The sequence below is a fragment of the Phyllobates terribilis genome, unplaced genomic scaffold, assembly GCF_046119375.1.
Source record: "Phyllobates terribilis strain yellow unplaced genomic scaffold, ASM4611937v1 Scaffold_7__3_contigs__length_470593459, whole genome shotgun sequence".
NCBI lineage: Eukaryota > Metazoa > Chordata > Amphibia > Anura > Dendrobatidae > Phyllobates > Phyllobates terribilis.
The window spans coordinates 414,906,901-414,934,012 of NW_027362767.1; the positions used below are offsets into that span (position 1 = coordinate 414,906,901).

Genomic DNA, 27,112 nt, shown 5'->3' on the forward strand with positions numbered 1-27,112 from the left:
AGATACACTTGACAAGAGTCCTCATAAACGGTAGAAAAGTAGCATTTAATAAGAAGATGCACAGCCAATGCAAGTTAAGTCTTATGAGCAACAGGCTCCAGTGACAAACAGTACAGTTTCCTTCCCAGTAGTACAGGACAGCACAATTCTAATGCAAAGGCAGATTAATGAACACAGCATTCCTTACAGCACAGTGAGATGGAGGGGGGGGGAGGGTTTGCTGAGGGAGATGATCCCTGTGACACCATTTCTTCCAGTCCTTATCTTTCTGCTTGACAATACTCTGCACTGCTAGTTCAGGAACTCTACCTGACATGTGTTTAGCTTCACTCCTGACTTGAATCCTATTCACTTGCAGGGGCGCTTCTGTGCGATACAGAACACACCACCTTTCTCTTCGGCTCCAGCCAGACAGTAAACAACTTCCCTACAATCTGCCTGCTGCTCTGCTAAAACACTCCCTTTCTCCTGTGACTGTGTTAACCCCTCTAGTTGCTGGATGCTTCTGAAGCACAACACTTCCTGTCTCCTGGGCTTGTGTTACTTCTAATAGTTGCAGAATGCTTTCAAAGCAACAGCACTTCTTATGCATGTCACACTCTGCCACAGCACTACTTCTGCATGTCACATATCACATAAAATCCCCCAAAAATACATTTAAGTCTGTGGGGAACGTGAAAAAATGTGGAAAAGGTCACAGGGTATGAATATTTTGTCAAGGCATTGTATGTGATATTGATATTATGACATGTCTCCTCTCCATGTATTTATGAGCTTCAACAGCTGTATCCAAAACTGAGCTCTCGGCAGATCTGGACACACCCAGCTGGTGCTATCACCTCATTTGGGAGAGGTTGGGTGGTAGAAAACAATCTATAAAAGTCTCAAGGAGGTAACAAGAGATAGTTCCAAGACAGATAGCAAGGAAGAAACTTGGGAAACTTTCAGGATGCAGATAAAAGGAGTTTTCTCAGTTATCCTCTTCATCTTCCTCAGATGCCACCTTGGTAAGAAAGTCATGAAGAACATCAAAGTAATTGGCACTGCTGGATACACCGGCAGTTAGGGTGTCAACAGAGAGTTCTCATATTTTGCACTGTCTGACGGATAGGGTAGACTCTTTTGGTTATTGGTAGACATAAGGAAAATTAGAGTTTTGATTCGGTAATCGAGTATTGAGGCAGATATGTGGAATGGGTTGGGTATTCACACATTGATCCCTTCCAGACAAATTACTTTTTTCTATGGAGGGCACTGTGCTAGATGTAAGAAGGATAATACTTTTATATGTGCACTGTGGGTTACAATGGTGTAAGGAAACTTACACTGATACTGAAAGAGCGATGACACTGCTGTGTGCACTGTGCTGTGTATACATGTCATGGTGTAGTAGTGTGAGGAGGAGATGACACTGCTGTGTGCACTGTGCTGTGTATACATGTCATGGTGTAGTAGTGTGAGGAGGAGATGACCCAGCTGTGTGCACTGTGCTGTGTATACATGTCATGGTGTAGTAGTGTGAGGAGGAGATGACACTGATGTGTGCACTGTGCTGTGTATACATGTCATGGTGTAGTAGTGTGAGGAGGAGATGGCACTGCTGTGTGCACTGTACTGTGTATATATGTCATGGTGTAGTAGTGTGAGGAGGAGATGACACTGCTGTGTGCACTGTGCTGTGTATACATGTCATGGTGTAGTAGTGTGAAGAGGAGATGACACTGCTGTGTGCACTGTGCTGTGTATACGTGTCATGGTGTAGTAGTGTGAGGAGGAGATGACACTGTTGTGTGCACTGTGCTGTGTATACAGGTCATGGTGTAGTAGTATGAGGAGGAGATGACACTGCTGTGTGCACTGTGCTGTGTATACATGTCATGGTGTAGTAGTGAGAGGAGGAGATGACACTGCTGTGTGCTCTGTGCTGTGTATACATGTCATAGTGTAGTAGTATGAGGAGGAGATGACACTGCTGTGTGAACTGTGCTGTGTATACATGTCATGGTGTTGTAGTGTGAGGAGGAGATGACACTGCTGTGTGCACTGTGCTGTGTATACAGGTCATGGTGTAGTAGTGTGAGGAGGAGATGACACTGCTGTGTGCACTGTGCTGTGTAGACATGCCATGGTGTAGTAGTGTGAGGAGGAGATGACACTGCTGTGTGCACTGTGCTGTGTATACATGTCATGGTGTAGTAGTGTGAGGGGGAGATGACACTGCTGTGTGCACTGTGCTGTGTATACATGTCATGGTGTAGTAGTGTGAGGGGGAGATGACACTGCTGTGTGCACTGTGCTGTGTATACATGTCATGGTGTAGTAGTGTGAGGAGGAGATGACACTGCTGTGTGCACTGTGCTGTGTATACAGGTCATGGTGTAGTAGTGTGAGGAGGAGATGACACTGCTGTGTGCACTGTGCTGTGTATACATGTCATGGTGTAGTAGTGTGAGGAGGAGATGACACTGCTGTGTGCACTGTGCTGTGTATACATGCCATGGTGTAGTAGTGTGAGGAGGAGATGACACTGCTGTGTGCACTGTGCTGTGTATACATGTCATGGTGTAGTAGTGTGAGGGGGAGATGACACTGCTGTGTGCACTGTGCTGTGTATACATGTCATGGTGTAGTAGTGTGAGGAGGAGATGACACTGCTGTGTGCACTGTGCTGTGTATACATGTCATGGTGTAGTAGTGTGAGGAGGAGATGACACTACTGTGTGCACTGTGCTGTGTATACATGTCATGGTGTAGTAGTGTGAGGAGGAGATGGCACTGCTGTGTGCACTGTGCTGTGTATACATGTCATGGTGTAGTAGTGTGAGGAGGAGATGACACTGCTGTGTGCTCTGAGCTGTGTGTATATTACATTGTGTAGTTGTGTGAGGAGATGACACTGCTGTGTGCACTGTGCTGTGTGTACATGTCATGGTGTAGTAGTGTGAGGAGGAGATGACACTGCTGTGTGCACTGTGCTGTGTATACAGGTCATGGTGTAGTAGTGTGAGGAGGAGATGACACTGCTGTGTGCACTGTGCTGTGTATACAGGTCATGGTGTAGTAGTGTGAGGAGGAGATGACAATGCTGTGTGCACTGTGCTGTGTATACATGTCATGGTGTAGTAGTGTGAGGAGGAGATGGCACTGCTGTGTGCACTGTGCTGTGTATACATGTCATGGTGTAGTAGTGTGAGGAGGAGATGACACTGCTGTGTGCACTGTGCTGTGTATACATGTCATGGTGTAGTAGTGTGAGGAGGAGATGACACTGCTGTGTGCTCTGAGCTGTGTATACATGTCATGGTGGAGTAGTGTGAGGAGAAGATGACACTGCTGTGTGCACTGTGCTGTATATACATGTCATGGTGTAGTAGTGTGAGGAGGAGATGACACTGCTGTGTGCACTGTGCTGTGTATACATGTCATGGTGTAGTAGTGTGAGGAGGAGATGACACTGCTGTGTGCTCTGAGCTGTGTGTATATTGTATTGTGCAGTAGTGTGAGGAGATGACACTGCTGTGTGCACTAAGCTGTGTGTATAGTACATGGTGTAGTAGTGTGCGTGAGTCATAACAATGCTAGATAAATGGGAGATACCGTTCATACCATGTCTAAAAATAGTTGTTTCAGGATATTGTTGGGTACCGGTTGTGTTGTCTGAAGTACCACTAACAAGAACTAGAGTTTTGTGCTGTCCTTTAAGAGTTAATGTACACTGAGCTGCTAGTTGGGTCAGAATTAGTATTTATCCTCATGCCCTGAGTGGTGTCCAGAGAATGTAAAAGCCAGGATTTTCCTGCCAGTAGAGGTTAGACACAGAGGAGGAGAAGTTGTGCAGCCAGGAGAGATGACTGTGTTATAGCTAGCTAGCAAGTGGGGATGAGTTGCACTTGCTATTACCTAGGGCTTAGTGAGGACCGTAGAGAAGCTCCAGCTAGGAGACTAGCATACCTGCATACGAAAACACCACTATATGCCTTATACTGTATTATGTAATCTGTATCTGTATGTATCTGCTGTGTAGCACCACACTATTGTATTACTGCCAGGTAGTGTCCTGCTTTTTTCTGTTAGCTATGTCTCTTGCACTGCCGTGTTATGTATATTATTGCACTTATTATGTGTGTTGTGACTGAGATGCCGCACATCGGACAGATGATTTTTCTCTGTGTCCTTTAATTGTTAATGCTGAGTTTCTGAAGACGGGCAGCGTGGGGTCAATAGCATAAGCTCGTCCATGGCCCCTGGTAGCATTTTAGAGAGCATAGAAGGTTGAGTTATAGAAGAACCTGTCATCTGGATGGTCGCCTCATTCAGGACCTTCATACATTAGTCAGGGGAGGTCAGAGAGTTTCTCACTCAGGAGGACCCAGCACATCTTGGCCTTTTGGGGAGCTGCAGGGAAATTTAATTATTGAGTCAAAATTCCAGATTATCCCAATTATAAAATATTTTGGGGGACCCCTTTTAACAAAAAATGATTTCTACAATCTTAAGGAACAAGGAGTTGGTATTTCAGGTTGCTTTAGAAAGTTTGGATGGTTAAACAGAGGAGCAAACAAAAGGAAGGACCTGTGAGGACATATCAGGAGATTATGGTGGAGATCTAGGGGACAGAGGACAATTTGTGGACTGCCCTGTTTTCATTGTTGGGCATAGGTAGCCAGTGAGGGGATTGGCAGAGATGGAAAAAGGGAAGATGGAAGCAGAATTGAGAATTCATTGGAGGGGCGATAGCAGGATGGAAACACTGATGGATGTTGCAGTAGTCTAGGAGGGAGATGATGAGGGCATGGACAAGCATTTTCTTGGCTTAAGGCCAAAATAAAAGCTGTTTTTTTGTGAAATGATAATAAGGTGGAGGCGAGGAGCTCGGATATGTGGTCTGGAATAGAGGAGGGGTCAAAAAAGGTTTCTTTGCATTTGGGGGTTCAATGGAACGTGATGGGGCATCACGTATACTGTCCCCAGAGGGATCCTTTCTTCATTACTCATTCATGCGTCCCTCCCTCTTATTTCCTAGGCTCGGCTCTTATGTGCTATTCGTGCAGTGGGAACTGTGACAATAATGGCACCGAAATGTGTGCACAGGGGCAGCAATGTATGACAGTCGAAACGTACATCGGTAAGTTTGTGTTTAATTTACTGATGTGTGTAATTATAATGAGTCATTTGCAGCTATTACACAGGTGCTTACACAAGGACAAGGCTAGACTTTATTTCACTCTGGGCAAAACGTCTAATAAGTGCCCTTCCCTCTCCACTTTATCAACTTTTCTTAATTAGTACATGCCCAGGCAGAGATCCATATAATTACCAATTACCAACCATATAGTGATAATAGTACAGAGCTTCTAATTACTTAGAAGTGATCTTAGATTCTCATATCAGTACTCGGGCAGTGCCGCCTTCCTCTGGATTACATCATATTAGAGCCTTATATGCCCCAACAAAATAGAAAAAAATATATATCTCCCCTACATGTAATGTGCCTTACCTTGTGATAGTGAAATCATTCATTTATTCTGTACTGAAACACAGAAAGAAGCAGCTCCTTCTGCCCTTTTCACAGCAGGAAATCCCAGCACAGGGGGAAGCAGCCATCAGCTACCTGTATATAGCTCTGGTGGACAGTGTGCAGAGATGGGAAACACCTGTCAAGAATATTCCACCCCTAACTAAAGGCATGAGTGTAAAGCCCCTTTACTGCTTATTACAGTCATACCTTGCTAGGTTACTTAGGGAAGAGTAGCCTGTCAATCAATGACCGGAAGGCCGGAGGTGGGCGGAGCAAAAGAGTGAAGTGCCCGCCTCGCTGCACCTGAGAATAAATCTTCAAGAATAGCTTTTGCACTAAAGCCCCAACAAAATTCTAAATTTAAAGGGCCTTTACACTCATAGCTCTAGTTAGGGATCAAATATAGTGCTGACAGGTCCGATTTAAATTCATAATTCTTTCCTAGCACATGCCGACTGGGAGGTTTGCAGGAGCTGTTTTTTCCACAGATATTTTCTCCCTGAGCTGTTTTCTCTGAGCTTTTATTTCTGAGCTGTTTTCTTCGTGAGCTGTTTTCTCCCTGAGCTGTTTTCTCCCTGAGCTGTTTTCTCCCTGAGCTGTTTTCTCCCTGAGCTGTTTTCTCCCTGAGCTGTTTTCTTCTTGAGCTGTTTTCTTCTTGAGCTGTTTTCTTCTTGAGCTGTTTTCTTCTTGAGCTGTTTTCTTCCTGATTTGTTTTCTTCCTGATTTGTTTTCTTCCTGAGCTGTTTTCTTCCTGAGCTGTTTTCTCCCTGAGCTGTTATTTCTAAGGTGTTTTCTTCCTGAGCTGTTTTCTTCCTGAGCTGTTTTCTTCCCGAGCTGTTTTCTCCCTGAGCTGTTTTCTCTGAGCTGTTTTCTCTGAGCTGTTATTTCTGAGCTGTTATTTCTGAGCTGTTATTTCTGAGCTGTTTTCTTCCTGGGCTGGTTTCTCCCTGAGCTGTTTTCTTCCTGAGCTGTTTTCTTCCTGAGCTGTTTTCTTGCTGAGCCGTTTTCTTGCTGAGCCGTTTTCTTGCTGAGCCGTTTTCTTGCTGAGCCGTTTTCTTGCTGAGCCGTTTTCTTGCTGAGCCGTTTTCTCTCTGAGCCGTTTTCTCTCTGAGCTGTTTTCTCTCTGAGCTGTTTTCTCTCTGAGCTGTTTTCTCTCTGAGCTGTTTTCTCTCTGAGCTGTTTTCTCTCTGAGCTGTTTTCTCTCTGAGCTGTTTTCTCTCTGAGCTGTTTTCTCCCTGAGCTGTTTTTTCCTGAGATTTTTTATTTATTTATTAAAATTACAAAAATTGATCTGAGTGATGGAAATCATCCATATCCAACTATGAACGTGGTGCTGAGGTCACAATATACTATTATAGGGTTGCACCACCTACAGGTACTGTACTGTATATGCAAATCCCATTCAAGTCAATGATAAAACTTCACCATCCACGTGTCCCGTAGTCTTCATCGCCCGGCCAATGACGGGTCCCTGAGCTGGAAACTCCAGAGGGAAATGTAATATTACATGTTGCCAATGCAGCCGTCTAGTCATCATTGTCACATACTGACCCTGTTATTGATGGATTATTGTATTTTAATGACAGATGGAAAACTCCAAGACCGGCAGATGGGTTGTCAGGACTCGCACTACTGCACAGACAATGCAGCCGGGAGCTCGATAGTCCGGAAATGTTGTGAAAAAGACCTGTGTAACGACCCCCGGATAGTCACTCCGGCCGCCCCAAATTCTAATGCTCCAGGGACCAGTGACACCAGCAGAGGTATGTGCTGCCCTACACTTCTGATGTGAACCTCCATAACAAAGCGTGTGACATAATGTGCAGATATACATGGAAATGCATGAAAAGTCACCCATAAAGGGTGTGCATATATTTACGTACGATGTATCATCTGATGTTTTAGAAGTTAGAATTGGTGGGCATCCATAACCAGGCCCCCTACCAATTGTAAAATTAAAGGGGCTACTGCCCATTTATCTTAACTCACAACTTTCTGAATTTAATAATAAATAATAAATTTGTCAGCTTGACACATCAGATGATAAAAGGGTATGTGCACTTTTGAAGAAAAGCACATTACACATTAAATATAATTAAGTTCAAATTCTGATATTTATTTTGTATGGATCCTGAGTTACATGCTGCATTATAATCCAGAGCTGCAGTCACTATTCTGCTGGTGCAGTCACTGTGTACATACATTACATTACTGATCCTGTACTGATCCTGAGTTACATCCTGTATTATACCCCAGAGCTGCACTCACTATTCTGCTGGTGCAGTCACTGTGTACATACATTACATTACTGATCCTGTACTGATCCTGAGTTACATCCAGTATTATACTCCAGAGCATCACTCACTATTCTGCTGGTGCAGTCACTATGTACATACATTACATTACTGATCCTGTACTGATCCTGGGTTACATACTGTATTATACTCCAGAGCTGCACTCGCTATTCTGCTGGTGCAGTCACCATGTACATACATTAATTATCCTGTACTGATCCTGAGTTACATTGTCCTGTATTATACTCCAGAGCTGCACTCACTATTCTGCTGGTGCAGTCACTGTATACATACATTACATTACTGATCCTGTACTGATCCTGAGTTACATCCTGTATTATACTCCAGAGCTGCACTCACTATTCTGCTGGTGCAGTCACTGTATACATACATTACATTACTGATCCTGTACTGATCCTGAGTTACATCCTGTGTTATACTCCAGAGCTGCACTCACTATTCTGCTGGTGCAGTCACTGTGTACATACATTACTGATCCTGAGTTACATCCTGTAGATCTTTTATTATAAAAATGAAAAACATAACAATAATAATAACAGAAACATAACAAAATTAATAACCAGAAAATGAACAATGTAATGAACTGGTCCAGCCGCTCCCTCTCTCCTCACACACATATTATACATATATACACAATAATAAGAGCTTACACTACAGACTTCTGGTCCGGTTACCAAAGAAAATAATAACCACAAACAATAAACAAAATAAACAATAACTGACAAATATATGCAAACTTTTTATTTTTTTTTAATTAATATAAAATAAATACTAACTATACAAATATATACAAGACTAAACAAAACACCCCACACTCAAGCCCACCATTCCCAACCCCGGAACTGACCTGAGAGCTGGTCCTGCGTCTCATGCCTCAGTCCATGTCCAACGTCCATAGGCCAGATCAGGCAGTGCCAGTTTTTCACCCAAATAACCAGTGTCCCTCAAGATGAACCCACCTCCCCCCTTTTCCCACCACCCAACCTAACACCTACACCCAAATCCATATATACAATATATACAGAAACAAACAATACAATAACCACAACTGACAAAGTCCAAGTTCGGCGCCTGCAGCCCTACATCACTGTCTACTGATCAAAACAAAACAAAAATCTATCGTGTCAGCAGCAGCCCACCACCGGGAGAGGAGATGACCAGACTACGGCACACTAAAAGAAAAGCCCCTCCAGAGGAGAGCGGCTCTTCGTGTACCCAGTCTCTCATTCACCAGGTCACCGAGTATGGTCCTAAACACATCGTCCACTGGGAGGATTTTCCGTAGCGTCAATACTAAGCACCGTGCGTTCCACGTGTGATACCTAACCACTGTACTAACTAGAAATAAGGTGCAGCGGTCCCGACCACCCAGGTCCCCGAATGATCCATAGGCCCATTCCGCATAAGAGAGACCGGCCAGCCGGAGCCAGCCAATGGAGGTGCCCACCCTGTTGTACACCTTTGTGTTAAAGGGACAACGAAGCAGGAAGTGGTCCATGCTTTCAAGCATGGTACCACAATGCTCCCGAGGACAGTTCCTGTCCTCAGAGCTCCTACACTTCAGATTGTCCCTCACACACAGTTTCCCATGGAAGCAGCGCCAAGCCAAGTCCCAAAACTTCGAGGGGATCCTGATAGAATTCAAAAGATGCAGACCCACCCCAAGATCCTGACTTGGGCAATCCCTGAGCGCCAGAGGCCTCTGAAATGGATCAACAGAACCCTTTTGCCAAGGAGCTTCCTTGGCAGAGTCCTGACCTCCCACATTCCCAGACCCCACCGGCGAATTACCCTCAGAACCATGGTAGCGTAAGCCAGGAGATGTCCATGCGGTGTGCGTAGATCCTTCACTTGTCCTCCAGTCTCCCATTCCTGGAAGAAGGGCTGAAACCATCCCCTACAGGAGAATACCCACGGAGGAGCCCTCTCTTTCCAGAGGTTTGCAATATTGATCTTAATGAAGGTATTCACAAGGAATACCACAGGGTTGACAATACCCAACCCTCCTAGTCTCCTCGTACGGTAAGTAACCTCCCTCTTGACCAGTTTCAGTCTATTCCCCCATAACAGTTGGAAGAACAAACTGTAGACCGAAGTCTGGAGAAGCTGCGGCAAGATGCACACACTGCCCAGATAGATCAGCAAAGGGATCGGGTAAGTTTTGATCAGGTTTACCCTTTCCCTTAGGGTTAAAGACCAACCCTTCCATTGGTTCACCTTCTGAGTGGCGATCTCTAGCCTGCTGTCCCAATTTTGTTTGGGGTAATCCCCCTGGCCAAATTCAATGCCAAGAACTTTTGCAGAGACTTTGGGTCCTGGAAGGGTGTCCGGGAGATCAAAACCAGGATCTCCTCCTCCCAGCAAGAGACTCTCACACTTATCCCGGTTGATCTTAGACCCGGATGCCTCCGAGTAGCGATTTACCTCTGACATCAGCCATTCTGCCTCCCCATCAGAGGAAACAAAAACAGTGACGTCATCGGCATACGCCACCACTCTCAGAGTGGCTTCCGGTGCTGCCCGGTCCATCCCGATCCCAGCTAACGTTCCACGCTCCACCCTCCTAAGAAGTGGGTCAATCGCAAACACGTACAGCAGCGGGCTCAAGGGACAACCCTGGCGAACACACATCCAACCTCAAAAGAGCAGCCAATCCAACCGTTCACAAGCGGGAAACTCTCAGCCCCAGCGTACAAGGTCTTAAGCCAATCAACAAACCTCCCCGGCAGGCCATACCTCAGAAGGACAGACCAGAGGTACTCATGATTAAACCGATCAAACGCTTTTGCCTGGTCCAATGACAGCATGTACCCCTTCCAGTGGCCAGCCCTACCCTGCTCCACCGCCTCTCGGACACAGAGTACAGCACTAATTGTACTGCGGCTCGGAACAAAGCAATGCTGGGCTCCCGAAAGGAGTCGGGGCACAAATTTCACCAGCCGATTAAACAGCACCTTTGCCAAAACCTTCCTGTCTGCATTGAGAAGCTCTATGAGACGCCAATTCTCAATGCAAGATGGATCCTTATCCTTTAACAAGATGATCAGGGCAGACCTCCTCATTGACTTTGGCAGAGTGCCCGAGGAAAGACACTCATTGAATACCTCAGTCAAGAGGGGAACCAAGGCATCCTTAAAGGTGTTATAGAATTCAGATGTTAAGCCATCTGGACCGGGAGATTTCCTTAGGGCAAGCCCTTCAATAGCCAACTTAACTTCCTCTTCCCTGATCATCTCTGTCAAAACGCCAAGAGACTGGTCTACCCCTGGTTCGGGGACGGCTTCAGGCAGAAAAGCCGACATCTCATCCCAATCCAGATCTGTCTTCCCCAAGAAGTGCGAGTAGAAGGATCTGACGACCTCCAGGATCCCTGATCTGGATCTTTTCAGGGACCCCGCAGTGTCAACCAGTCCTGTAACAACTTTACTATTCACTGACATCTTGCAGTTTCTCTAAGGGTTGGGCGAGTAGTACTTCCCATAATCCCTCTCAAAAACCAAAGATGCGTGTCTATCATACTGACACCTCATTAACAAAGATTTCACTCTGAAGATCTCCTCGCGGCTACCTCCAGTTGAGACAAGATGCTTTAGTTTCCTCCTCAGGCCCTGATACAGGCAATACCTGTCCAGGCTCCTGAGGCTCGAGAGCTGGCGGAAGAATCTCGCGACCCTTTTCTTGAACATCTCCCACCACTCTGACTTACTACTACAAAGATCCAGTAAGGGTACCTGGCTCTGAAGAAAATCCTCAAAGGACTGTCTTATCTCCGCTTCTTTCAAGAGAGTTGAATTGAGCCTCCAAAAGCCTCTTCCCATCCGGGGGGTCTCTGTAACATTCAGGGAAAACAAAATCATACAGTGATCGGAGAACTCCACCTCAAAAACAGATACTGCCGAAGAGATGGCTTCCTCCTTTAAATAAAACCTGTCTATCCTGGACCTACAGTTACCTCTATGATAGGTGAACCCCTGGTGGCGTGGGGTGTTCCGGATGTGGACATCCACCAGGCGAGCCTCACTAGCTATACTATTAAGGGCGACACTATCATAAGTCAGCTTGTCTCTGGAACCTCCTCTATCCCGGGGCCTCGTGACAGTGTTAAAGTCCCCTCCAAAGATGACCTGCCGACTCGTAAAAAGGTAGGGCTTGATCCTCATAAAGAGACACTTCCGGTCCAAATTAGATTGGGGACCATAGATATTAATGAGCCGGAGCTCTTGTCCCTTCATGAGGACATCTCATATCAGGCACCTCCCCATTTCTAACTCAATAACCTGTCGGCATTCTACCGGTGCGGTAAAAAGGACCGCCACTCCGCTATACAGCTCAGCCGCAAGAGACCAATAGGAGGGCCTGAGTCTCCACTCCCTCTTAGCGATAAACACCTCTGCCATATTTGGCAGCCTGGTCTCTTGCAAAAAGAAAATGTCAGCTTCAACCCGGCTTAGAAAATCAAAGGCTGCAAATCTAGCCATGTTTGACTTAATGCTGGCGACATTAATGAACGCCAGCATCAACGGAGTGGGTACCGCCATCATTGGTGATTGAGTTAGATGACTTTCTTCTTCCCACTCCCCTTATCCTCTGCCTCAGACGAGGAATCCTTCTCCCTCTTTAATGACACAGAGGTGTCCATTCCCACATTTTTCCTTCTTTTTTCGTCCTCGTCTCCGGACTCTGGGCCAGTCCCTCCCCCCAAGGACCTTGCATCCCCAGGAGAAGTAGACTCTGCGCCCCATGTAAGCTCTGCCGAAGCCAGAACCTCACCCTCAGCCTCCTCTTCAGAGGAAGAGATGTTATCAAGGGCTTGGAACCGGTTAGAAAGACCAACTAGAGGGGAGTCAGTTTTACCTTCCTTACGTACCTTGGTCAGAGCAGGAGAAGATGTTTTATCTCCCTTCTTTCTCTTCTTTTTGGTGCCGAAATTACGCTTGTCCTCTTGCCACCGCTTATTATCCTCATCCTACGTTCATAATGGGAGTATTCTGAGGCAGAGGTGGTTTCCTCCCTGTGGATCCTCCTGACCTCCTCATCCAACTCATCATCCCTCGGGGCCTCAGCAGCAACACTGGCATCCAGGACAGGGCCGCCCCAGTATCCCGGGGCTCGCCCCACTCCCTCTCCTGTCTGCGCTTGTCTAGACGCCTCAGCTGGGCAGGCGTCTTTTTATTGCTTTTCTTCCCTGGCCCCTCAGCTCCCCCACCCCTGCTAGTCCCCTCCCCAGCAGAATCGACCTCACGGCTTTCTCCCACCGGGGTCTCGACTGCATTAGCGAAGGAGCGAGGACAACGGCTGAATGGGTGACCTAACTCACCACACAGGTGGCACCTGATCTCCACACAAGAGGCAGCAAGATGGCCGACACCCCCACACAACGCACATTTCTGCACAGTGCAGTTTGCACTGAATTTTGTGGGGTCGCCGCACCTGTGGCAGAGCTGCGGTTGCCCCTGGTAGAAGACCAGGATACGATCCCTATCCAGGAAGGCAGATGATGGAATGTGGACAACCGTACCACCTGAACGCTTAAGTTTTACCATAAACGTCCAGGCCCCTGACCAGATACCCAACTCTTCGCGGCTTTTCTTTGGCATCTCCACCACCTCTCCATACCGACCAAGCCACGTCATGATGTAATAGCAAGAAAGCGACTCGATACGAGTCATCACGGTCACTTTCTTGACTTGGTTTTGGTGAGACACTGCCTGAACGGCAAAGTCTCGCCAGCCGGGCTCATTTTTTGCCAACTCATAATTTGTCCACAAGAGCTCAAGCCCCTCCTGCCGAACAAAGCTGACATCAAACTCAGGCGTGGAATAGGGATGTATCAATGCGTAGATGTCAATCGCCTTGAAGCCCCTCCTCAGCAGGAGCTCCAAAACTTTAGACCTTGGAGGACATGCATCACTGCCCCTCCACCGAAGACGGACCACATTCCTATGCACACTCTCTGGCCCAGCTGTTGGGAGGGACCACACTGTATCCCCCCCTTTTTGCTCTCGGAAGGCCACGAGGCCATGCCTCTCTATCCAGAAGGATAGATCAACCTCTCGACCCTCTACCATTAGTGATCTCTCCCCCTTCTTTAGAGCTTCCAGAAGGCGCCGTTGCAACATGCCATCCCCAAAGCCCGGAGACGAGGAGGATGCCCTATTTGCCCCGGAGGTGACACTGGCATAACTCTGGACAGGCACTGCCACCACCGGGGGGGCAACCGGACCAGTGACTACATCAGCCCCAACAGCATTACAATTACCCACCTCCATCTCACCTTCCACCAAACCAGCAACCACACCACTAGACAATGAATTGGCCTCATTCACACCCACCACCACATTCATTCCTGCTGGACCAGTAACAATGGTGGATGACATTTTGACCTCAGCATCATCAGGCACAAGGGGCTCAGTCACCTCCATAGAATTAGAGGCGACCTCACCCCTGGTCTTATGTGTGCCCTCCACATCATCAGTCGGTAGTTTCTGTTTGGCATTCGGTATAATGCGCCGCTGATCTTTAGCTGCTGCCAGGCGCCGCTGATCTCTAGCATCAGGATCCTCCGGACCAGCGACGCAAACACAAAATAGCACTTTTGTGGGAGGACTGGAACGCTCAGCCACGACAGCCCCCTCACACTGCCACCGCTTCTCAACTAAGTGATCAGCGGCAACAGCATTCAGAGGCGCCGAGGCTACCGGAGCTGCCCCCGACACCGGGCTGCTCCCCCCTCCCACTGAGGAGTGCACCACAGCATCGTGGCCTGACCGAACACCCGCCACCGGGCCACCCTCACTGTCCAGCCTCTCGGCTGATGCACCTCCTGCTGCGTCCCCGCTACTACAAGCAGAGACGGAGCTCTGCTCCTCACTACCACGCTGTGTAATCTCCCCGCACCTTTGCATCGGATCCACAGCAGAACCCGGGCTGGGCTGGGCAACAGGGTTTATACAGCGAGCTGAGCCTGCCGCCGACTCAGGGGGTATAGGGAGTGGGGCATATACGTATCTTACCGCTTCCTGCAGCTTTGGCTTGGTCTTCTTAGCCTTTTTGTGGCCCCCAGGTGCCTCTTCTGGTAGATTGTCACCAAGATGGAAGTTTTGGAGGCACACTGGGGACTCCAGGAGCTTTATCTTGGCCATTAGCGCCCCTCCCTGGCCCCTGCTGTCACTGTTCTCTCCAGAGTCGGCAGAACTGTGACCAGATGTCATTGCCGCCTGCCTGCAGGGAGCTCGCTACACGTGGCCTGCGGGTGACTTTGCAGGCTGCCAGGTGGGGCTTTCTGCTGGTCATCATCACTCTCATCATCCACCTGGCTCTCAGGCTGCAGCCCCATCTGCCTTTGCTCTCTGTTATCAGCCATTTCTCTGAATCGGTCTTCATTGATTCGTTTTTCCTTGAATGGACCACTCTGCTCCCTGATGGTGGCTTTCCTTAGTTCCAGCACATGAATCTCACTGGTGAGCCTCTTTACCTCCGCCTGGAGTTTAGTCTTCCTCGATTTGGAGGCCCTGGCAGCTTTGGCGCTTGTGCAGCGCAGCTCCTCCCGAAGCCTCCTGACGAGCTTACTGGCATCTTCATACTCACACAGGTGGCTCATGACCCGGGAGGCATAGGTGGACACATACTCCCGGGGACTTTGAATCGCCCAACCTTCCTCAGTAAGGTCGGCCTCACTTCCGTGAGCACTCAGCTTTCCTCCTGAAGGAGCGCCATCATGCACGCTGTCAGGCTTTACCTCCATGCTAGAAGCCTTGCAGCTTCTAGGAGTCTCCACAGTCCCGGGGGGAGTAGGAGCCACATTGCTGCGACTACTTGTGGAGCGTCTCACTTCCGAGTCCTCCGATGTGCAGGCCGGTTGCTGGTTTCTCCTGCCCCCCGCCGGCCTGGTTGGGGAAGCAGAAGCCTGGGACTTGGCTCCATCGCTCATCCCAGGAAATCCACTCCCTCCCTGGGTAGGAGAGAGAGCAGATTCCCAGGTGGAGAGGTGTTGGCTCTCAGAGCTGGAGCACACAGCAGGATCTGCAGCCACCACACCCGCAATCACCACAGTGAGCAACAGCTGATCAGAGCTGCACTCACTATTCTGCTGGTGCAGTCACTGTGTACATACATTATATTACTGATCCTGTACTGATCCTGAGTTACATCCTGTATTATACTCCAGAGCTGCACTCACTATTCTGCTGGTGGAGTCACTGTGTACATACATTACATTACTGATCCTGTACTGATCCTGAGTTACATCCTGTATTATACTCCAGAGCTGCACTCACTATTCTGCTGGTGCAGTTGACGTGCCCCCGGGGCAATGGGGTACTCGGCAGCCGGGCCTATGGATGCTGGGGGGTATGTCACAGTGGCTGGCCCGGTCCGTGGCCCAGGGCGGTCAACCAAAAAGGGGATTGTAACTTGGATAAAAATAAATAAATAGTTTGTGACGCCAATTGTGGTGCCTGGTAAGGTTTACCAGTGCTGCTGCAGACCTCCGGGGGGTGATGGGATGGCAGCTGAGGTGTTTCTGCTCCCCACAGGCGGAGCAGGCCCCCGGGGCAGTGTGGAGTTTGATGGTGGTGATGCTGGGACTTGTAGTGCAGGCGGGATGGCGCAGCAGGAGTAATTGACAGACAGGGGATTCGCTTCAATACCTTTACTGGTGCGGAAGTCAGGTATGGTCCAGGGTACTCAGTAGGATGGGTGCACTTCAGGACTTCTCCCCAGTGAGCGGGTATAAGGCCTCCTGGTCCATGTCTGCCTCTCTGTGTGCTCCTGGCCAGCCTGCAACTGGGACTAGCTTATATGTCGTACTGTTCCTTCACCTGTCTACCGGTAGTAGGACCTCCTGCTGGCAACCACTATCCCTGGTAATGCTGGGGCCTTCGTGGTTCCTGGTCCTGTAATGGGTCTAGCTTCAGGTCTGCCAGGGACTTGTAGGCCTCCTGGAATGCCGGTGATCCCTACTGGGTATAAAGGGACCCTGTAAGCGTGGACCCGGTGTCTGGTTTGTATATCGGGGTGAGCCTTATGATGCTCCTCTGCCCCCTCAACTCCTCTCTCCTCTCTCCTTTTGCCTTCGGCCACACTCGGGGCCCTCAGAACTCAGCAGCAGACGGGCTGCGTCTTCGCTGCTCTCAGCGTCAGCACGCTCTCAGACTCTCTCTGTCTGACTTCTCACCAACTCGCTGACTGCCTGGCTCCACCCTCCATATATATATATGTCCCTAACGGGCTCCCTCTGGTGGTGTGAGGTGGAAGGGTGGAGGTGTTTGTATGTAGTGAGGGCCTCTTGTGGAAAAGTCCATCCATGCAGCCTGGGTCCTGTGGTAGCTGTTGTAGCAGGGTGCCACATTCCCCCCTAGTACAATTCAGTACTCCTGGACTGAAGCATTTTGCAAAACAGGTTAACAACAATAACAATAATAACAACAATTAAGTTACAGTAAGTCCCGTAACCAGGTGTCCATTTCACCGATGAAAGTGTAACAGGGAGAAACATGAGGGACCTGCCTGAAAACCCTCAACGTAGGCCCTGGGCGTGGCTACAGGGCATAAGTGATCCTGGTGCTGGACCACGTCTTCAGCCACGCCAAACGGGTTTTTGTTCAGTGGTCTAATAAGGGGGCACTTTAATAAGTGCAAACTATATACAAGGACAGTTTTTGGCTGCTCACAGTCCTCAGCCTACAAGTCTCTGTACCCTGACGGGTAACTAAATGCACATATTATTTTCAGTTTATACATAATAAATAATAGGCAATACCCAACTGGGTAACTATTTACAATTTAGGCACTTCATTCTTATTCCCTAAACCTGGCAGGGATTTGTCCTTGTGTGCTGCATGTGGATCTTCGTAGCACTGGGGTGTCACTAGTGTCTGTGCGTACCCTTTCTGTTAATCTAGCAGGTGTACGTGCTGGTAGATTATAGAACTGCCTTAATCTCGCTATGGGACTGGCAAGTACACTGTCCACTGGGCCTTCAGGCTCTGTTTCAGCGGGTGATCCCCCTCTTACTGGGGACTCTTCCTGTTCCTGAGCAGGTTCTTCTAGGGCGCTCACAGGTTCTTCTTGTGGCTGATAGAAGTGTATTACGGGTATAATCACTGCTCCATCAAGTTGAGGCCAGTCCGCAGGGAAATCTTCTCGAACTGTGTGAAGCACGTCGTCCTTGGGTTCTTCTGGTGCTATAGGAGGCACTTCTTCTTCCTTTGTCTTCAGTAGACTTGGGCACACTTTCAGATGGTCTCTTGAGACTGTTGCAGTTGTTTTACCTCCATCTTTGCTAATCAGGCAGGTTTTACTGTTGTCAAATTTGGAATTCAGCACTGTGTAGGGCTCTCTTTCCCACTGGTCATCGAGCTTGTGACTTCTTCTCTTCCGCTTTAGCACTATCTCTCCAGGTGCCAAGGGTTCTGCTGGTGCATGTTTATTGTACTGTTCTTCCTGTCTTTCCCTTACTCTGTTCAGACTATCTTCGACACAGGCCTGTACTCTCCTGTACAGCTCTTGCCGATTTGTATCCCAGTTTTCAGTGGACATATTTGCTTCAGGTTCTACCACTCCGAGTTCCAGGTCCATGGGCAATTTCCCAGGTCTTGCTCTCATGAGGTACGCTTTGTAGAACTCACAGGTATATGATTGTACAGATCTACCAGGTCAGGTAGTTTGTCTGGCCACTGATTTCTTTCTTCCAAGGGTAAGGTTTTCAGCAGGTCTATGATGATGTTGTTCATTTTCTCACACAAACCATTGGTCTGAGGGTGGTACGTCATAGTCCGGATCTTTTTGCACCCATACAGATGACAGAATTCTTTAAACAGCTCGGCTTCAAAGGCAGGGCCTTGATCTGTCAGCACTTTGTCCGGGTATCCATGGGGCCTGCAGAAGTATGCTTGGAAGGTTCTTGCTGCAGTTTCTGCTGTCAGATCCTTGACAGGGGCTACCACCAGGAACCGGGAATAATGATCCACCATGGTCAGTGCATAGGAATAGCCTGACCTGCTGGGTGACAGCTTGACGTGATCCAGAGCGACAATCTCCAGGGGCTGGGCTGTTTTGATGGACTGCAACGGTGCTTTCTGGCTGCCGTAGTCTTTCCTTCTGAGGCTACAGGGCCCACAATTCTGGCACCACCTCTCTATGGAGCTCCGCATTCCAACCCAATAGAACCGGTCCTTCAGCAGGGTTTCCAGCTTCTTCCAGCCAAAGTGACCTGCTTGATCGTGGTAGGCCTCCAACACCATCTGGATATCCGTTCTGGGTACAACAATCTGCCACACCATTTCATGGGTCTTGGGGTTGACATATCTTCTGCACAGCTTCTCTCTATAGATGAACAGCCGGCTTCTCTCATTCCACAGTTGCTTGGCTTGTGGAGGAGCATCCTTCTCTAGGTGAGAACCTTCCTGGGTGATCAGTCTTTTGATGAGGCTGACAACCGGGTCACTGTCTTGAGTCTCCTTCCAACTGTGATAGGGTAGAGGATTCAGCGTCCTTCCCTGACGTCTTCTGGTGAAGACCACTCCGCTCCGGTCGAAAGCAGGTAATTCAACTTCCTCTAAATCATCCACTTCATCCTTGGTGTCTGACTGGTGGGGCATCAGCATTGGTGTTCTTGTGACCTGCCCGGTACTTGATGGTGAACTGATAATTTGACAGACTGGCCACCCAACGCTGTTCCATGGCTCCCAACCTGGCTGTCTCGAGGTGTGTCAAGGGATTGTTGTCAGTAAAAGCTGTAAACTTAGTTGAGGCTAGGTAATGCTTGAACCTTTCAGTGATAGCCCAGCCCAGACCAAGGCCAGGAACTCCAGCTTGAAGGAACTGTAGTTCTCCGGGTTCCTCTCGGTAGGGCGTAGCTTCCTGCTGGCATACGCAATTACCTTCTCTCTTCCATTCTGCTTCTGGGACAACACAGCTCCCAGTCCCTCATTGCTGGCGTCGGTGTACAGCAGGAAAGGCTGGCTGTAGTCAGGGTAAGCCAGGATTTCTTCACCAGTCAGGATTTCCTTCATTACTGCAAAGGATTCGGCCTGTTCTTAGCCCCACTGGAATGGGGGACTCTTTCCTCTTTTGGACTGTCCTACCAGGAGGTCTTGTAGAGGTGCTACCTTTTTGGTATAGTCCTTTATGAACCTCCTGTAGTACCCGACCAGTCCCAGGAATTGCTGTACTTCTGTGATACTTCTCGGTTCAGGCCACTTCTGGATGGCAGTGACCTTCTCCGGGTCTGGTGCTACTCCCTCCGAGCTGACTACGTGCCCCAGGTCCTGAACCTTCTGCTTGAGCAAGAGGCATTTAGAAGGCTTTAGTTTCATCCCATACCAGGACAATGCTTCAAATACCTCCGCCAGGTACTTCAGATGGTCCTCATACATCCTCGAGTACACGATAACGTCATCCAGGTACAGCAGCACTGTCTCGAAGTTCCGGTGTCCCAGGCAACACTCCATCAGCCTCTGGAACGTTCCGGGTGCATTGCAGAGTCCAAACGGCATACTGTTGAACTCGCACAGTCCCATCGGGGTGGTGAAGGCTATCTTTTCCCGGTCTTCCTCAGCAACAGAGACTTGCCAGTACCCGCTAGTGAGATCCAGTGTAGAGAAGTAATTGGCAGATTTTAGTGCAGCCAGGGATTCCTCTATACGGGGCAAAGGGTATGCATCTTTATGTGTTACTAGATGGTGGCCTGATTCTAACGCATCGGGTATTCTAGAATATGTATGCGGCCGACCGGGCGCAATCAGCAAAACGGTGTTTAAATTTGGCGGCAATATCGGTGATTGGTCGCGGGTGGTGGCCGCGACCAATCAGCGAACTGTGTTAGTGAGGACCGGAGAGCTTGTTTAAATTTTCCGCTAAAATTGCTGATTAGTCGCGACCGCGAGCAATCAGCAAAGCAGTGTTTAAATTTGGTGCCAATAATGCTGATTGGTCGCGGTCGCCGACCGCGACCAATCAGCAGAGCGGTGTTTAAATTTGGCGCCAATAATGCTGATTAGTCGCGGTCGGCGGCCGCAACCAATCAGCAGAGCGTTGTTTAAATTTGGCGCCAAAATCGCTGATTGGTCGTGGCCGGTGGCCTCGACCAATCAGCAGAGCGGTGTTTAAATTTGGCGCCAATCTCGCTGATTGGTTACGGTCGGTCGGCGGCCGTGACCAATCAGCAGAGCGTTGTTTAAATTTGGCGCCAAAATCGCTGATTGGTCGCGGCCGGCGGCTTCGACCAATGAGCAGAGCGGTGTTTAAATTTGGCGCCAATCTCGCAGATTGGTTGCGGCCGGCCGGCGGCCGTGACCAATCAGCAGAGCGGTGTTTAAATTTGGCGCCAAAATCGCTGATTGGTCGCGGCCGGCAGCCGCGACCAATCATCAGAGCGGTGTTTAAATTTGGCGGCAATCTCGCTGATGGGTTGCGGTCGGCCGGGTGCCACGACCAATCAGCAGAGCGTTGTTTAAATTTGGCGCCAAAATCGCTGATTGGTCGCGGCCGGCTGGTGGCCGCAACCAATCAGCAGAGCGTTGTTTAAATTTGGCGCTAATCTCGCTGATTGGCTGCGGCCGGCTGGTGGCCGCAACCAATCACCAGAGCGTTGTTTAAATTTGGCGCCAATCTCGCTGATTGGTCGCAGCCGGCTGGCAGCCACGACCAATCAGCAGAGCGTTGTTTAAATTTGGCGCCAATCTCGCTGATTGGTCGCGGCCGCGACCAATCAGCGAACCGTATTACTGAGGACCGGGCAGCGGCGCCGTCCCTCCCTTCACACTTGCCGTCAGGAGATCAGCCGCTGATCTCCTGACGGTAGCCGCATGGAGGTCAGCGGCGCCACCCGTCGGGGTACTTGTGCTGCCAGCAGCGGGGAGATGAGCGCCTAGCGCCGCTCATCTCCCCGCTGCATCCCCGCTGACCTCCGTCCTGCAGATGAGCCGCTAACGGCCGCCATCTTTTTCTCAAATCCCGCGTCGCTGATTGGCCGCGGCCAGACCAATCAGCGACGCGGGATTTCCTGGACAGACAGACAGACAGACGGGATAAGACGATTATATATATAGATGCAATTAATCTGTCTTTAATCTACACACATTCTCATGCTACAGTCCTTTTTCCTGACCAGGACCAGGGGAGCTGCCCAAGGGCTACAGCTATCCTTTACTACCCCTGCCTTTTTCATGTCGTGTAACATTTCCTTGGCTTTCTGGTAGTGTGCTGGTGGTATGGGTCTGTAACGCTCTTTAATGGGTGGATGGTTACCGGTGGGTATGTGGTGTTGTACCCCTTTAACCCTTCCAAAGTCAACTGGGTATTTACTAAACACTTGTTCATATTCCTGAACCACTCTGTAAACACCGTGTTTCTGATGGACAGGAGTGGCGTCAGTCCCAACATGGAGCTGTTGACACCAATCCTCCAGCTGAGCTTCGGAGTCATTGTCCTCCACTGCATCTGGTGGGGTCAAGGATTCCACTGTGTGTATGGCATCATCATTCACAGTATACAATCTGGCAACAGTGGCGTATCTTGGTAATTTAAATTCCTCCTCCCCCACAATTTAGGAGACGTATGGGTACCCTCCCATTGCGTACATCAACTACCCCTCTAGCAGGAGTGTAGGTCTGTGCTCTGAGCTAATGAGCTCCACTACCACCTGGTAGTTCTGTCCCTTGAGACCTATTGCTGCCCTACACCAAATCAGCATCTCACTCATTGGGGGGATCACAATGGGTATCGGGTCTGTCACCCGTACATTACCAATCTCACCACCTGTTAGCTTTACCTGTTGCTGGTACAGGAGGGCTCGTATCTCTCTCTGGAGCGCCTTCCTCTGCCCTGATTTGGCAGTGTCAGCCATCTGTTGGAGCAAAAACAACACTTCTCCCAAACAGTTACCAACTATATTTGTACCAAGTATCATATACAAGTCTGTATCACCAGGGTTAGATTCTATGACAATTAGTCCTTGGTCCTTCAGTTCCACTCTCCCCACCTTCACTGTCACGGCCTTAACGCCTACTAGGTTAAGAGGAAGGCCGTTAGAGGCATACACAGAGAGGTTTGGGGCTGGCGGGTGGAGTTCATCTATGGACCAGTACCTTTTGTAGAGGACATCAGGTATGATGGTTACCTGTGAGCCGGTGTCCAGTAATGCAGGTGTTGCTATACCGTCCAGCACAATGGACAGGAAAGGCCTTCCTCCTACGAACCGGTGGTATCAGCTTGATGGGCCTGGTTGATCTACTCCTGGGTATCGGCCCTCGGCCCAAGGGTTTGCCCGTTTAAAGGACAGTTCCGCGCTGTGTGGCCTGCCTTGTGGCAACGGTAGCAGATGAAGTCTCCTGGAGGGTGACGTTGGTCGTTGGTCCTCCCACGGGGTGGCGTTGTCCTCCTCCGGGGTGACGTTGTCCTCCTACGGAGTGGCGTTGTCTTCCTTCTTCTCCTCATCCAGGGGACATCCTCAAGGCTGTCGGCGAGTAGGATCCTTCCTTCCGGCTCGGGCTTCGTCTGTAGCTGCAGGGTGCTCAGGATAGTGGCCAGGGTTTTACTTAGCTGACGCACTTCAGAGCGCAGGCTGTCCAGCTCGCTAGGGGGCACTGTTTGCATCTTTGTTTCAGCCGTTAATGAAGGAGCAGTGGGTGCCGCAGGCACTGGGATGGCCCCAGCCTGGTAACGCTGGATAGCAGTCCCTGATGTTTCCAGGGGCTGAAGGCCCTTAATAGCCATGTCCTTCAGGGTGTCAAAGGTGGCATTTGGATGATCTAAGGCCCACCACTGTACGGTTCTGCTCTCCTCCTGGGACCTCAACCCCCGGATGAATTGTTCTGTCAGCATTTTATTCTCATCTTGTATGCTGGCTGGACTAACCTGTTTCAGGGCCCGCAGGGCCTCTTGTAGACGCCAGGCATAGTCCCGGATACTGTCCTCAGGTTTCTGGGTACAGTGGTAGAACCTCATCCGGAGATCTGTCTCAGTGCAGTTTTCAAAGACAGTTTGCAGTCTCTTAAAGATAATGGATACTGATTCCTGGTCTGCAGCTGGCCAGGTTTCAACTTCCCGCTCTGCGGCACCAGTCAATTGTCCTAGCACAACAGCGGCTCTCTGTTTACCAGTCATAGAATACATGTCCAGTACACCGCATATTTTTCTCTTGAACCCAGACAGGGTGTCTGGTTTGCCATCATACTAGGGAAGCCATTTCACTCCAGGGATATACGGCAGGGCCATGGGTATCAACGGAGTCACGACCCCTGCTGGTGGGGCGGCCGCTCCGGCCTATGCAGCGCCGAGCGCAAGTTGAGCATCAGGAGCGTTAACCGGTGCTTCGGCGGCTTGCTGGTCGTCGGCCATAGTTGCGCCCCCCTAGTGAACCATAGCCTACCTCCTGTTTCTTTAATCGGGTAGGCCACAGCTCCGCAGACGATGATCTCCTTCCAGGACCTGACACTTCCTGGTGCTGCGTCAGAGCGCGAGGCGGGGCTTCAGCTTCGCGCGCTTCTAGCAGGCACGCCTCTACGATCCCCGCGGTTACGCCCCTCTTCTTACCGCGCGGCGACTCGAAAATGGCGGATAATGGCGGGAAACAGCGGCAATTGGCGGGAAAACTTAACCACGGTATGCAACACAGTTCTTTAAGGCGCACAGTACCCGGTGGTAACGGGCATGAAATCCTGTTCGTGACGCCAGAAGTTGACGCACCCCCGGGGCAGTGGGGTACTCGGCAGCCGGGCCTATGGATGCTGGGGGGTGTATGTCACAGTGGCTGGCCCGGTCCGTGGCCCAGGGCGGTCAACCAAAAAGGGGATTGTAACTTGGATAAAAATAAATAAATAGTTTGTGACGCCACTTGTGGTGCCTGGTAAGGTTTACCAGTGCTGCTGCATACCTCCGGGGGGGTGATGAGATGGCAGCTGAGGTGTTTCTGCTCCCCACAGGTGGAGCGGGCCCCCTGGGCAGTGTGGAGTTTGATGGTGGTGATGCTGGGACTTGTAGTGCAGGCGGGATGGTGCAGCAGGAGTAATTGACAGAGACAGGGGATTCGCTTCAGTACCTTTACTGGTGCGGATGTCAGGTACGGTCCAGGGTACTCAGTAGGATGGGTGCACTTCTGGACTTCTCCTCAGTGAGCGGGTATAAGGCCTCGTGGTCCATGTCTGCCTCTCTGTGTGCTCCTGGCCAATCCTGCAACTGGGCCTAGCTTATGTGTCATGCTATTCCTTCACCTGTCGCTCGGTAGTAGGACCTTCTGCTGGCAACCATTATCCCTGGTAACGCTGGGGCCTTCGTGGTTCCTGGTCCTGTAATGGGTCTAGCTTCAGGTCTGCCAGGGACTTGTAGTCCTCCTGGAATGCCGGTGATCCCTACTGGGTATAAAGGGACCCAGTAAGCGCGGACCCGGTGTCCTGTTTGTATATCGGGGTGAGCCTTATGATGCTCCTCTGCCCCCTCAACTCCTCTCTCCTTTTGCCTTCGGCCATACTCGGGGTCCTCAGAACTCAGCAGCAGACGGGCTGCGGCTTCGCTGCTCTCAGCGTCAGTACGCTCTCAGACTCTCTCTGTCTGACTTCTCACCAACTCACTGACTGCCTGGCTCCACCCTCCATATATATATATGTCCCTAACGGGCTCCCTCTGGTGGTGTGAGGTGGAAGGGTGGAGGTGTTTGTATGTAGTGAGGGCCTCTTGTGGAGAAGTCCATCCATGCACCCTGGGTCCTGTGGTACCTGTTGTAGCAGGGTGCCACACAGTCACTGTGTACTTACATTATATTACTGATCCTGTACTGATCCTGAGTCACATCCTGTATTATACTCCAGAGCTGCACTCACTATTCTGCTGGTGCAGTCACTGTGTACATACATTACATTACTGATCCTGAGTTACCTCCTGTATTATACTCCAGAGCTGCACTCACTATTCTGCTGCTACAGTCACTGTGTACATACATTACTGATCCTGAGTTACATCCTGTATTATACCCCAGAGCTGCACTCCCTATTCTGCTGCTACAGTCACTGTGTACATACATTACATTACTGATCCTGTACTGATCCTGAGTTACATCCTGTATTATACTCAAGAGCTGCACTCACTATTCTGCTGGTGCAGTCACTGTGTACATACATTACATTACTGATCCTGTACTGATCCTGAGTCACACCCCGTATTATACTCCAGAGCTGCACTCACTATTCTGCTGGTGCAGTCACTGTGTACATACATTACATTACTGATCCTGTACTGATCCTGAGTTACATCCTGTATGATACCCCAGAGCTGCACTCGCTATTCTGCTGGGGTTTATTGGAATCAGATAAATGTCTTGTTTAAAAAAAATGCAGAGCACAGTTAGTTTTTCCATCACATTGCTGCATAACCCCTGACATAAGGACCCTTTATTGAATGCAAATCACACACAGAAGAAGCAAGGCATGCTGGGAGACCTCAGCTCTGAATTGTGAATTCATCTGTTTCTCAGGACACGATACAAGTAATGTTGTGAGTTTATTATTTCTGTAGATTAAGTGCACAAATGCTAAATGTTCTTTTCTTGTCTCTTTTTCGGACTCTTCTTACATTCTGACTTCCATGTGACCGGTGACGCTTCTGTTTCCTCAGATACCCCCCTGCAGTGCTATTCCTGTGATTATCCATGTATAACGGAGTCAAAAGTCACCTGTGCAGCTCAGCAGCTCTGTGTGACAAAGTCTGGGACATTTGGTGAGTAGCAGCGGCCTCTGTGCCCCGTACAACTGTGCCCCAACACCCCAAAACCCACAAACTTTTCATCTGATTGCCCCAGATCCATATTGGACTGTCCTGCAGAAGTAGGACTAACGAGCGGTAGACGAGTGACTGCCACTTATTTCCAGTGACCTATGGTGACCCCTCCTGACATGTTGTGTTTCTCTCCCCTGCAGCTGGCGTTCCCACCCATAAACGGGGATGTGCCAACTCCACTATGTGCAACACTCAGACCTCAGACACCACGATGGGCACGACCATCTCCGTCTTGAATAAATGCTGTGACACCAATCTCTGCAACTCCGCCGCGCGCCTGGAGGTTCCTGCTGTTGGCATGCTGGCAGCCATAGTGGCGATGTGGATATCTAAACTGTAGCAAGCAGATAAATGGCTGACACCAGCACTGCGCCTGCGCTGCTGTCGGCGACTTTTTCTTACGTCTGTCTCTTTAAATCGCATTCATAGAAATGGCCTTATTCTTGCACAGATCATCCAGATATCATAAGAACGACGGACCCTCAATAAAATAATATTTTTATCTTTT

At 49.5% G+C, this 27,112-nt stretch overlaps 1 protein-coding gene across 1 annotated transcript; it reads left to right on the top strand.

The window, feature by feature from the left end:
- The first annotated feature begins 826 nt into the window (after window positions 1-826).
- Window positions 827-27,112, top strand: LOC141155090 (uncharacterized). The gene is made up of 5 exons (XM_073641729.1): window positions 827-1,007; window positions 5,024-5,125; window positions 7,105-7,281; window positions 26,443-26,544; window positions 26,745-27,112. Exons 1-5 carry the CDS (start codon window positions 950-952, stop codon window positions 26,942-26,944), a joined length of 639 nt encoding a protein of 212 aa, XP_073497830.1. The 5' UTR covers window positions 827-949; the 3' UTR covers window positions 26,945-27,112.

Excerpts from the sequence above, each read along its gene's own strand:
- LOC141155090 (XM_073641729.1), top strand. The coding sequence starts at position 950 with ATGCAGATAAAAGGAGTTTTCTCAGTTATCCTCTTCATCTTCCTCAGA. Across the intron at positions 1,008-5,023 it reads CTTCCTCAGATGCCACCTTG|GCTCGGCTCTTATGTGCTAT; the intron begins GTAAGAAAGTCA and ends CTTATTTCCTAG. Across the intron at positions 5,126-7,104 it reads GACAGTCGAAACGTACATCG|ATGGAAAACTCCAAGACCGG; the intron begins GTAAGTTTGTGT and ends TTTTAATGACAG.